Raw genomic sequence first — 13,752 nt, forward strand, 5'->3', positions numbered from 1 at the left:
AGAGGTCATCGCGATCAGCCCTGCTCAGTGAAAGCGTGCAATATTTCATTCTATGGCGTCGTCGTGCGTTCGCCAATAGCATATTAGGTCGCTTCCTTTGGCCGACGAATACTGCTATCTGACATCACTTGACTCGGGAGGTCATTTCGACACCAGGCCGTATGTCACTCTTTTTTTATCCCGCGTTAGCGCCGCGAAGCAACTGTAGCGTAGAGACATGGGAGAGAGGGAGGTTAGGTAAATGTCACACCGCTTGCGCAGGTTTTGCAAAAGTGGGAATGAAATGTCTAGCCATCAACGCTACCAACTTGGGCAAGGCTTATCCGTGACCTGTCCCCATTTTCAACAGCTGTTCGTTTTTCTGCAGTTCATGTGCAACAGATGCTCGTCGACTCCTCTGCCTATTACAGCGACAGACCCAACCCGGAAGTAAGAAATTCCGCTATCACACGATTCCTGGAGCTGCTTTAACTCGCCAAACAAAAAAAATCGAGTAAACGTCGTAATTCACAATTGAATTTGATTCCAGCGTTATCTCTACTGTGACGTCACTTTCACTATCAGTGGCCAGCAGAGTCGGGAGGATTTCACTGAGGACAGATATCCAGCCATGGAAATATGGTGGGTGTCAGGGCATCCGGACCAGACATTCGTAAATATACTTACTTTACCGGAAGTAAAACAAATGACGGAACAAACATCGATATATAGCGTTGTGAGTGCGAGCGGGTTGTCTCATTAGTGAGTATCGTATACGTGTAGGTTGACGTCACCACGCTGTCTCCCATGATCCAGCTGAGGAGAGTATATTCCATACTCTAGCTGTACATGGCTCCGTTCATAAGAGGAACAACGAGCCAACTGTGACGGCATCGCCACCCACTTTAAGACTTTTTAAAGGCACCACCAGTTTATAACCCGCACGATATCCGTTTGTCGACGGCGAGGAAAATATTGAGGCCAATTAGATTGTCCTTCAGAGAGGCGACGACACCAGATCCTCGAAATCGGACGCCAACGGTTTGCTCGCCTGGATGCTTAATCATTGCCCTCGCCTGATGACGATATGTGAGAATCGAGGGAGATTCGGTGAAACCCAAGTTCACTGATATGTGGCAAGGATGAAAGGAAGATTGGCTTATTCGATACTCCAGTTGCACATGTGTCATTCCTTTCACAGATGTTTCAATTTGTGCTCCTTTCAGACGAGTTCATTGGATGGGGGGGGGACAAAATGGAGCGGTTGTTTGAAGACGCTTTTGGCGATGTTGCTTCTTTGTTCTATTCTGTGTTAGTGCCGCGAAGCAACTGTAGCTATACGCGGTGGGGAGAGAGGACAGCAGCGAGGAGTGTGGGACTAGAAAGTTTGTCGGAAAACCATCGCGGTTGGTCGAAGGTTACAAGAGGGAACGCCGCTGAAGGAGCCTAAGCGTTGAAAACTAAACAGTGGCGTGTGTACTGTTCCAAGAACATCATTTTCTGGCTCCGATATTCCATCTCCCGGCGATTCGTTCATATTCAAAGCTGGGTTTCTGCCGTTATGTTGTCGCGAGGCACACCATCATCCGTGCTGTCCGTAGTATTTTCTGAGAGGGTAGCTATCGGATTGGTTTTCTGTTTCCTTCCGTTTAGTCAACACCGAAGCAAGTACAACCTTGAGCAACTTCTCCGCCACCGTTTCCACAAGGCATACCATCTCTGCAAAAATTTATTTTCCAATGTCTTACTTCGATCGGAAGTAAAGAGGGTAGCATACGTGACACTGCCTTTGGTAAACTAAGTATGACTAACCGTCCTGGGAGCATAGAATATGCAAATTGCAGAGAGCGCAGTCACTTCATACAAGTGAAAGCACCCGACGTATAAAGAACATATCGGGCAACCTGCGCAGATGACGAGACCCTTATAGTGAAGGGGCGCAAAACGTCCCTAATCAGCCAATCACGGCACGACGAGGCCGATTCTGCGGGGCTCTTTTGTGAGACTGAAAAATGCGTCCGATTTTGTTGGCGTATCATCATCGTTACGGCCACGTGACCTCTCTCTTGATCACTCATCGTTGTGGACTCTATTAAGGTCCTTTGAGTCAAGAGGGTCGCCATCTTTGATGCCTTTTCCCGCCTGAATAACGTAGCAGACGAAGGGGCGTGTGGGTTGCCAGAATAGATGTTTGTCATTGAACCTGCTCAATGGCGGCCCGCCACAGCCAATGAGTGCTCGCCCTGTATTTTCTGTCAGATGTCGCCATTGCTTTCAGGCTACATCCGGTAGAGGGTCGTTAGGCCAACATTTGTTCTCGACGATGCAGTCGTTAGGTTTTATGGTGTTCGTTATAGATATCCAGGTTTAATGGGTGGACCGCAGATTCCAAGTCCCTATATCGGTAATAAGCGGCGTTTTCTTGCTTTTCTAACTTCTAGAATGACTGAGCGCCATCAAGTCTTAGGTGTCAGTAACTGGGCCTTACATGGTACGTTTAAGGGTCGCTTAGCAACTAGGTCTGTCAAGAATGGCAGCGCCATAGCGACATGATTCACCAACTGGAAGCGCTACACTCTAAAGCAGAACTTGACCACATAGAACGGTGAAGGCCAACCACTGCACAGTATGATCACTCCCGATTTGTGGAACGCCTTTTTTGGAACTGCATAAGTGTTCCAAAAACATCCCGTTTTTAGCCAATCAGGGGGCAGAACGATGTCATTCGGGGTGGTGATTGGCTGAGAGAGTGCTATGTGGTCTAGTTCTGTTTTTAGAGAGTAGGAAAAAAAATAAAAAAGAAAACACGTGCTTGAGAAATTCTTATATATAGCTGTCCCTGCCGCTGGAAGATGAGTTAAAAACACAGCGCTCAAAGTACGGACAGAAACGACGGGAGCAATTTCCAACTTTATTACAAACAAGTTTCACAAGCATTATATAGATGCATTGCCAAGTCAACCACACACAAAATGACGATCTCAAGAACGCCCAGTTCTTTATCAGATACCAACAAGCCCAATGGTCTAACGTGTCCGACCTCAGATCGGTACACGTCATATCAGACGACGTTTGCGCCTTAGTGGATGATGAAGCCGGGGTGTCAATAACGTGTCACGTGATGCAAGACTGCACTTTCATTGGTCGGTGCAGGCTCGCGAGGATATTCCACTCGCGACTGAGTGTAGTTCCATCAAAGTAGTGTTGATCGCCCAGCTACAAAACACCCCAAAGCTGTTGTTGCCCTGCTGTTCTTGTACGTGCGAACCGCTCCTAAGCGGCACAAAATCCCACTTACAGGTTCGTACCACGTAATGTCAACGGGGTTTCGTCATGTCAGCTGACACAAGAACGCCACTTTCTTAACCCCATATTAGGGAGTTTTAGTGAATCGTTTTGCCACGACTCAATCAGATGATTACGTTCTGAGTCACTTCCTCTTCTCATTGGTCGTCCGCGAAAGCGTTCGCGAACCATTTGAGTAAAAACGATTTACTAAAACTCGCAATTAGAAGTTTTAGCGAACCGTCGATAGCGTGGTTTGCGTCGAACCCTATCAATCGGAAGCAATCGTTGGATACGATTCTGAGTCACGCACGCAATTGGAACCGATAGAAACGATAACCTTACCAACAACTTCTGATGATGAAGTGGGGAGGTTTTCCACTCTAGGAGTTAACCTTACCAACCGTTTGCTAAAACTGCCTAGTGAAGGACATCGGACATTGTCACGTGAAAGTTTGGAGAAGCGATTCGATTCCACGTGTATTCATTAAGAACATGCTGTCACCATAGGAGCCATAAAGAGATTTGGAGACGATAATAAAACGGACGCGGTAATTGGGTTCGAACAGTGACACCTCAGCTGTTGACGCTGATTGACCCGATGGAAAGTGAAGGCAAGACAATTGATTAGCATCGAAAGACCTTTTCCGGGCATATCTGAACGAATGCAAGGAAGAGAACTTTTCTCCTCAATTCTCGAGGAACAGCACGACGCCCTCTCACGGCACTTGACCCGATAGCTATTTGTTATTTCTCGCATTAGCCTCTTTACCTTTTTTCCCCCGTAATTTCGTCCGCTAAGTATCCCGATTTGAAAGAACCACGCAACGAACCTATTCGGTTGATGGCAGCCAAATTATACAGGGACATCGTGCTCAAGCCCGGGGACTTTAACTACGGTGATCAACCACCGTCGAGTGTGTTGTGGGACGCCTTTTGCGAGGGTCATTAAAGGATAGCGCGTTTGTTGTTTGTGCAAACGCAGATTGGTCGTCCATACACATATATAAGAGCGTGATTTTTGCTGGCGTCCTTCTTAAACGGTTGCGATTTCGTATGCAAATGGTCCCTGGCCAAAGTATGAATCTTGAAGCGAGAATAAGAACGAGGCTTGTTTCGAGTCCTTTATGAGCGCGATGATGGTGATGCTTCTGGTGTATTTGTGCGTTCCGATCACCTCGTACTTAGGGAGACAGTGGTAAAAAAGGAGTAAGAAGTCGTTTACACATTTCATCTGCCGCAGCCGGAACGTTACGAGGTAAGAAATCGAGGGGAGCTATTGCTCCCTCGGTGTACGCGCAAACTGAACGCTGAATCTGCGATTAGTTTATGGCCTGTGACGTCACGGGCCTCAGAGAGTTGTGGAAAAGAGAGGCAGGTATAATTGTGCTACTGCGTTTTCTACCAGTCTGCGAGTGCTTACGTATTTTATTTGTTTTTTAAGCCGGTACGCATAGCCTGCAAAAAGTGTTTTTAGGCAGTGGTTCTTTAACGGAACCTTTTCCCACCGGTATCCATAAGCGTATCATCAAAACGAGCTAGTGAGGTACACTGAAGGAGCCAACACGGCTTCAGCGACTCTCCGAATGTTTACGACTATAGGCGCCAGCTATAAACAACGTCATGTACATAGAACATTCATTTGTGTGAGATATTGTGACATCACTCACCTGGCGGTTGCTCGTGGTTTTGGTCTGGTAGGGAATTCGGCGGACTATGGGCTTCAGATTGCGGGGGTCGCATAGCCTGCTTTCTCAGGCTCGGGGAGGGAACTGAAATAAATAAAAATTAAGACAAGGTGTCACTGGACAAGCATTACCCAGTGTCATACAACAAAGAAGAATGCACAAGGTAGATTGATTGATTGACTGATTGATTTGAAGGAAAAATAAAATGGAAATTTCGGCATCACTAGTGTGAGGCCAGCAAATCCACATCACTTGCACCGGTTATATTGGTGAAAAACAAGAGGTAGAGGTAGGTAACATTACTCCTCCTTTGCGACCATCGACTCCACCCAATAATGTGGAACACGTTTCATAAACCTGCACGTCAATCATGAAGGCTACAGAATACTGAAACGTATTTTCAGTCAGTAGCTGATGTACGAAGTACTCCATGTATCTATAAGCACCTAAAAAGAGCCAAACGTATATCCTTACTTATGACGCATGACTTCTGCATTCGTTTACGCACTGGAGAGCAAAGATTTAAAAAAAAATCATTCCATCCACAAAAAACAGAGAAAGTTTATACCTCCGCTAACAACCTCTGAATCCATCCGTATAGTTCTAAAAGTTACCAAGTTCTCGCTTAAAAAGAAGGAACAAAGATAACGTACGCACGGCGCAAACGTTCATTTAAAAAAAAAATATTTCGAGAAAGAAAGGCTTTAGTGCTCCGAGGGAATCGTAACGCGATAAAATAATTTTTAATTCCTTCCCGAAAAAGCGGCTCCCCGAAGATTTGGCCCTTTTTCAAAAGTCATTCTCATAACGGTGTAATACAACTCACGCACACCGCGGTCATCCGGCCGTGAAACGTCACATACTCTCGAACGCTCTGCGACTTGATCGCCCTCTACGACGCCCGCAAAAGAAAAGAAACAAATTTAAGTGAAAATTTTTGTAGCGCGTGGCTTTTGATCCTCGCATATCTATGCGCGGCGAGCATAAAAATACACACGGGGATCGAGCAGCCCTTCCGGGATAATGCGTGGAAAGAATTCAATCCATTAATGTTTTCGTCGGGAATTACAATCGAGTTTGCATGCCTAATGAGCGTTGTGGGATGGAATGGGGAAAAAAAATCTCATTCTTTTTACTTTTGTGGAGTAGACAAGATTGGGGTTGATGAGAATACAGAACCAAAGACGGAATGCGTGGCTTTCTCTTTTAACGAAGCAATTGTGGACAGACAGAGAGTGGAATGAAAGGAAGGAGTGGGTTAGTATGTGTCCTGGGCCGACTTCAAAGGGAAGTGTGCCCACATCGGTGTGGAAAGTTTGCCGGAGTACCCAGGCAAAACTATAGCAATAGGTTTCGAACCTGGTTCACCTTCCGGCTTTCAGCGCGACCTTTGAGCCACCACGACCGAGCGAGCACGTTGTGAAACGGCAGTGCCACTTAATGCTTTCCTCTTCAGGCACCATCAGGTGCAGGATTTCTCTCTCATGCACGTAATTACCTCCTATGAACAAGGTAAAAGCAAGATACCATGTGCAGTACAAAAGTTATTGTTGACGTCGAACTCTGTAAGGGTGTGGATTGGCTCGTGTCTTACGATATGCACGAAAAAACAATACCTGAGCGCACAGGGACGAAGACGAATTATCGGAGCAGTTACATCAACAGAGCGCGTCGTGAAAGATAAAACTTTCCCCATTGTGTCTCGGCTTGACAAAATAATTATCGCCATTAGTATTCGCTGACAGCCTTTTGTCAAATATCGCCTCGTATTACACGTTGACGAGTTGAGACTTTTCGAAAAGCACACAATTTGAAGGCGCAGAACAAAGGAGATTGAGAAGAAAATGGCAACCCTGGGTAGATACGTCACGTAGATGGCCGGACTTTTTCGCCACAGACGACTTTCAAAACAGACGAAGGACTTTTGAATGCAGACGACAAACCGGATGCTGGCAAAGACAAAAGGCAGCTCGTTTTCAAAAGGAGTCTTCCAGGGTTTTCGAATTCTGCCACGCGTGAAAGATTCAAATAGGTGCAGCCGCATGCGACATCGAGTTTCATAATTTTACCGAGGGAGGGAAGTTAAGACTAACGTGGCGGCTGCGAGGGCTGTACATTCGTCCCCTCCTCTTCATAAACAATATTGTTATTGTTTAGAAGACGCGTCGTCTGCGTTGTTTACGTTTCAGTGAACCCTGTTTGTGGTTGCGACGTGTCCCTCGTTTTGTTGGGTCGGAGTCATTCAGCGCTTGATGAAGATTCCTTCATTGGCGGGGAGCAAAACAAAGATGGCGCCGCAAAGGAGGCGGTCGGAAGTGACGTCATTGATGGATTTGATGAATGAGGCGCGTCATGCGCATCGGGGGAATCGTTACTACAAGATTAATTGTTATTCCCAAGATTTCCCTTCCAGAGGGTTTTCGTCCGTAAAAAAATAGTATTGTCCTGAGAAAGATGTGTTGTTATTATTGAGGATTTAGAAAGATGAGATAATGAATGTGGAAGGGAAGGTGATCATGTGCTTAGAGAGACTCCAGTTTACTTTAACTAAAGGTGCATTTTCGGAGCCAGTATATCGCTTCAAGGGATAGTTTTGAGCCTGGTTACGCGATTAAATCCGGGTTGGGCCTCGAGGTACGATACAGCCCGTAGTTCCATGCTTTTAATTTATTTATTTATCCACAGAAGGGCAGTTTACAGCGTGGGGTTCCAATATTCAACAAAAAAGAAAACGGTCAGCAACAATTCCATTGCACTCAATGGCAATGTAAATATACAATAACAATACAACAACAATAACGATAGAACGTACATTTTGCGAAAATTTATGTCAAACTCGAAAAGCAATTTTACTCCTGGTTCTGTTTTTCATGCTTGGCGTCGCTTGTCGTTGCAGAGCTCACATGGCGACGTCACGACAATAAATCTAAATGAAATTTTATTCCAATATATCGCACGTGTGATATAGAGGGCTATGCTGGTTTTAGTCTCGGTGTATGTGATTGTCGTTCCAAGGAATAAACACAAAAACTGCACCGCTTGACGGAGGTTTCGGCATCAGAGGCGACCCTGCTTGGCTCCGAGGGCTGGAAGCCGGCTCTGCTGTCTCTGATTTTTCAACTGTTTCGCGGCAGAGACAGATGTGGGCACAATTCTCCGTCAAGTCTGCCCAGGACGCTTGTTAACACCTCGTTCCTGCTGTCATCCGTCCACGCATGTACGCTGCTCCTAGCCACAGTCAGGGTTGCCAGATTTGGCTACTTTCTGACTGTCGTTGCACCCAAATTTGGTCAATGGCGACTTGGCTGTTGTGACTACTTTTGTGTACTGTGTACACCTAAATCGGGGTATAGTTTTCAACGTGGCGAAGTTCATTCCTGTTTCCCCTCACTCTTAAAATAGATGGTATCACGACAAACGGGGAATGTGGGTCCTGGGCAGACTTCTAAGGGAACTTGCCGACATATGTCTGAAAGCGTCTGAGGAAAACGCAGGACAGAACAGCCGGCACCGGGATTCGAACCCGGGTACCTCCTAGTCTCGACGTGACATGGCCAGCACGCTAACCACAAAGCCACGCGAGTTGGTGTGCTTAAAACAGAACTTCAACACATAGCACGGTGAAGGCCAACCATTGCACAGAATAATGTCGTTATCACTCCAGACTTTTGAAAAGCACGGGGCGTACGCCTTATTGTGAATGTTAACATAACTGCATAAGTGTCATAAAAAGGCGTACGCCTCCCTTTTTAACCAATTATGGGGCAGAACGATGACAACAACAACATAGATGAATGGATGATGATGATGTGGGATGTTTCCCTGCGTTGAGTGCAGGATCCTACCCCATTCCAAAAGGGTTCACATGAAAGGATGACGAGGGAAGGAAATCCCTACAGTTCGTGAAGGAGGCCGGTGGCCCTCAGAAAGGAAAGAAGAGCGCCAAGTGCACGGCACTGGTGTCCAGGGTTACTCCATGGGCCGAGAACTTTGCAGATGTTGAATGGCCTCTGATCCAGCATTTCAAGTTGAGATTTAAAGGCCCGTCGCTCGCGTACGTACTGGCTGCAGTCTTCGAGAATGTGTCGGATTGTTGCCGGTAAACCACAAGTTGTACACAGCGCCGTGGTGCTGTGGCCCAGCCAATACCGGAGTGCAGGGGTGAATGCGACGCTAAGTCGTAAACGACGCACTAGAGACGTAAAAAGGCGAGGGAAACCGCTTGGCATGTCAAATGAAAGCGTTGGGTCAACAGCATACAGAAGCGACCACCGGGTGATGCCATGACACCATTCCTGATGGGCCCAGGGCGACGTCAAAGCGGACAAGAGGGAGCGCCTATCTCCATTCGAAAGTATGATGGAGACTGCTGAGAACGATGACATTCGGGATGGTGGTTGGCTGAGACCGTGCCATACGGTTCGAGCTCGCGTGTGTCCAACAACGGCAAGTCTATTTTGACATCCCCCCCCCCCCCCTGTTTTAAGAGTGACCATCTGCCTTCTCTTAATTGATTTGATGTCGTTCGGACTGTTGTTTGTGTGCTGGCGTTACAGCAGTCGTCGAAGAGTCCTTCATTCAATGCATGATGCTTTGCACCGCGCTAGCTACGGGCTTGGCTATACACGCAAGACAAATTGGCTACTTTTTGGCTATACTTTCTCACGGTGTCTTTGCGACTTTTCAGGAATTTGACCTGGCAACCCTGGCCAAAGCAGGCGGAAGTGGACACAACGTGGAGTGGTCTCGGTGGGCAACAATTTTTCGAGACAAGCTAAATAGCGAGCGCTAACAGTGCCTGCACTGTCTCTCCTGCGATATTCACCGTGTTGTTCACGAACATCGTAGCGAAAATAACTTTTGTTGAGAGAGCGGGAGGCGTGCCAATGGCAGCCGCATTAATCCACGGGACGACGAGAAGCCACCGAACGATCGTCTTTCTCCGTGAAAAGCACCGAGAAAGGTTTCAACATAAAATACGGGTGAATGTTTGGGCGCATCGAACGAAATTGATAACAGATCTTCGACAATCTACTATAACAGAACGCCAGAAAGTCACGCCATAACATCCAGAGGCGTATCGCGATAACGGATCACTGACCACGGTTCCCTTTGGATCCTGTTCGATCGGATTTTTCCCAGTCACAAACCTCTCGAGGAGAGCCATTATCTACGCGTGCATCGACGTTTATGCAACAACGACGCCTCTGCTGCAAATAAGGTGGTCACGAATCTATCACGAATTCTGCTCGGATTTCCCTTTGCATGAGCGGGAACATATGCACCTCTTTAGGCAAAATTATATTCTCTTCAATTTTCCGCTCTTCCGAGAAAATAAGGTAAGGGGTTTATTTATAATTACGTATTCCTCAAGTTGTAGTTTCGTTTGCGAGGTGCGTCTAATAGAGTGGATGTTTTCGGTCGCGTCACAATTCCCAGCGTCGAAAACTCCAGATACCCCATGACTTGAGTGAGAATAGAAGCACCTCACGATAAGATTGATTTTTCGCAGCTTCGTGGATGTCTAACGGCACTACAAAAATACTACTCAAAGAGCACCGTAAACTAGGATGGAGGCGATCATGACGTCACCACAATGACGTCAGAATGCAAGAGGCATGTATCGGATACAGAAAGGAGCACATTGCTGGCAGATCTGGAAGGTTAAATAAAAGCGTTAAAAATACCCTACAAAGGCACCGTCATTTTCCTCCCTTTCCGAAATAAACTCTCCTCCTTTCCAGCGTCCAAAGTAATGAGCCGAGGAGTTAAAATTAATCGTGCAGATACTGAGACACACCAGGGAGAACTAAGAAAAGAGCGAATATAATTTATTGTTTGGGCGTTAAGGCGAGAAAGATGGTAGCGCCCTTAACGTTATAACTTGGGAGGGTTTCTAGTTACCAGCCTCTCAAGTGCAGTATATATAACGACTAGAAAGAAAAGAAAGTTTTTAATTGTTTTCCAAGGCGTTGATAGGAGCTTGGATGCCGTTATAAATTCCTGGTCGGATACAGCTTTTAATTTCGGTTATTTCTTGGCAAAGGAAAGATTCTTCAAGTATGTTTCTTCTTCACGAAGGCTGTGATTGGTCTGGAGAGCAACGGCGGTTAACTGCTCGGAGGAATTTTCTTTGCATCGGGTTTCGCCGGCAGAGGGTGCTCAAAGCAACCAGGATTGTTTAAATATTCGGACATCACAGATAAAACGCTTGCTGGGTTTCCGAAACGATAGAGACCAAGTTAACACTGAAGCTGTACAAAATACAAAAGACAGACTACATGATTGGTGGCATAGGAATAATTTAGTTAATTCTAATTCGAACACAGACAGTGTAAATAGCTCTGCTGTAATTTCAACCATGCGTTAATTCTAGGCTAGGTGGCGCAAGTTACGACCCGTTTCAAGGGGAAAAGCCACAGTACTCACCCATCCATGACTGTCAATATAATTCGTTTTCGTAATTATGACAAGTAGAAGGGAACAACTATATCATATGATGATGATGATGACGCGGGAAAATTCTCCGCTCCATGAACAGAACTTGTCGACCCCGTTGCCCCAAGCAGATGAACTTATAAAAAGAACAAAGTTTGCGACTCGCACCATAGAGCCACGTGGTTGTTTTTGCGATTGCGAGCGATAAAAGCGGACGAAGAATCCATCTGTGATGCTCGCGGTCTCTTTGGGCTTCGTTATTAATAATCTCCCGAGCGAAAATAAACTGTCCCCTTTCTATCTTGAAACAAGGATATGCATACATATCTTATAAATGCTCTTGTTGTGGGTCCGTCAGCAGTATCTCTCTTTTTCTGCTTTATGTTTTTGGAGCGATTTGTTGTTGTCATCCGAAATCGGCCATCCCGAAGGCCATCTATATGTGACACGCTTTATTTACCCTCAGACGGAAGATGCATTCTGGCGAAAGGAATCGGAGATAGATTTCGATACAGACGGACGTGGGGTATTCGAAAAAAATATGCGCGATGAAAAGCGAAATGAATGATGTTTTCAGCTTGGTTCTGTCTCGCGAACGTTTTGGATGCAGCCTTATCAGCTTCTCTCCGATGGCATTATTAATACTCCTTAGGATCCTGTCGTTTTCTGCTCTGTGACTACGATGCGTGCTCGCGTCTATATTTATTTATCCTACGTATTTTTAAGTCGGCTTTAGCACCGCGAGACGACTGTGGCTTTGAGCGGGGCACAGATGCACAGAGGTCATCAGGAAGAGAGGGAGACAGTTCGTGGGAGTATGTTTGGAACACAGCCGCGACAGAAAATGACGCTTTGGCCATTCCGGTTCATCTTACTTCTGAGATTGAGAAAGGGTTAAGAAAGAGTTCTACCATTACCCTTTCTCACAAAATATGCAAACTTGGTCAATGTAATGTGATCATTTGGCCGTTACGGTATGTTCGATAAACAGAGTTGCGTGATACCGCTGATTCTCATTAACGCGTTGTTCGTTGATTTACGACAATGAAAGACTATTCTGCTAAAATCTCCCCTGGGAACGCCATATAGGTAGGTGGACTCACGGTAGCGTTATCGACGGTCTACTAAAGAGCTCTACGACGATACGACCAGGAGGAAGTTATCAAATCCAATCTTAGCAATGTGATGTCACCCGCTTCAAAGAAACAGGGCGATTGGAATATCATGTTTTCAGAGTCGTTATCGTGAATACCTTGCCAGCTACTAAAACTCGCTAATATAGAGATCGTTAGTATGGCGGCTCGCATGACTCAGAATCTTATCAGTTGATTGGGTGCGGTAGACACGGTACTTGGGAAGCCACGTTATCAACGATCTACTAACACTCGAGTTTTAGTACATCGGAAGGTGTTCACGATAAGTACTCCGAAAACATGATAAGCCAATCGCCCCGTTTCTTTCAAGCGGGTGACATCACGTTGCTAAGCTTCGATTTGATAACTTCCTTTATCGTATCGTTTTCGTAGAGTTGTTCCGATGTAGTAGAACTCGGTGCTAGAGATTGTTAGTAGACCATTGATAACGTGGCTACCGAAGTACCGTATCTAGCTCACCCAATCAACAGATGAGATTCTGAGTTATGCACACTGCCATTGGTTCCGGTAGGTACGGTAGCCTCACGGTGACGTTATCAACGGTCTACTAATACTCTCTATTGGCTAGAATAGCGTACACAGACGATACCGGCACCGTCAGAAGGACTACCACCAGCGGCATGGCTTTTGATGGTAGCCAAGGTCGTGCTGAACACTGGGAGGTGCTGGGTTCGAATCCTACCACCGGCTGTGCTATCTGAGGTTTTTCCAAGACTTTCCAGACGAATATCGGCAGAGTTTCGCCCGAAGTCGGCCCAGGACACATACTAACCCCCCTGTCCTCGACTTCTTCCTCCTGTCCACGTCTGCCAGAGCTGCTTCGGCATCCGATGAGAGAAATACGAGAAGGAGGGAACGTCCTGCATAGCAGCCGTCTTTCCAAAGACGAATGCCGCAAGTACATTCACAAAAGATCCCTGTATCGCGTACGACACTGTAACAAAACACACACGTACTTTTGCCGCTCATAGCCACAATTGCTTCGCGGTGCTGAAAAAAAAAAACGAATTTTTTCTTATAAGTCCATCGTAGACGTGGATAGGCCCACCACAGTGTCGGTCCATCCATGGCTTTATAGGACCACGTGAGGGATGGTCTTATAAAGCTACAATATTTAAACGTTTAGCACAATGCCCGAATATAGGGTCAGTATGCTTCTATAGTAGGTGTGGCGATCGTGGTGACAAAACCCCTTTAACACCTGATTG

At 46.2% G+C, this 13,752-nt stretch overlaps 1 protein-coding gene and 1 long non-coding RNA gene across 6 annotated transcripts in view; one reads left to right on the forward strand and one right to left on the reverse strand.

Annotated features, from left to right (window-relative positions):
* LOC135370018 (homeobox protein cut-like) overlaps positions 1–13,752 on the reverse strand; it is a 340,306-nt gene that overhangs the window by 102,645 nt on the left and 223,909 nt on the right. For 4 of the 5 annotated variants that reach the window (XM_064603684.1, XM_064603685.1, XM_064603683.1 and 1 more), the window contains one exon: positions 4,935–5,036. In XM_064603684.1, coding sequence (XP_064459754.1) covers positions 4,935–5,036 — 102 coding nt within the window. Of the gene's footprint in view, positions 1–4,934; positions 5,037–11,381; positions 11,393–13,752 lie in introns of those variants that run through there. The other variant, XM_064603686.1, reaches the window with a different exon arrangement.
* LOC135370021 (uncharacterized) overlaps positions 1–13,752 on the forward strand; it is a 99,283-nt gene that overhangs the window by 5,781 nt on the left and 79,750 nt on the right. The window lies entirely within an intron of this gene.

Source organism: Ornithodoros turicata, chromosome 10, assembly GCF_037126465.1.
Source record: "Ornithodoros turicata isolate Travis chromosome 10, ASM3712646v1, whole genome shotgun sequence".
NCBI classification, from domain to species: Eukaryota; Metazoa; Arthropoda; class Arachnida; order Ixodida; family Argasidae; genus Ornithodoros; species Ornithodoros turicata.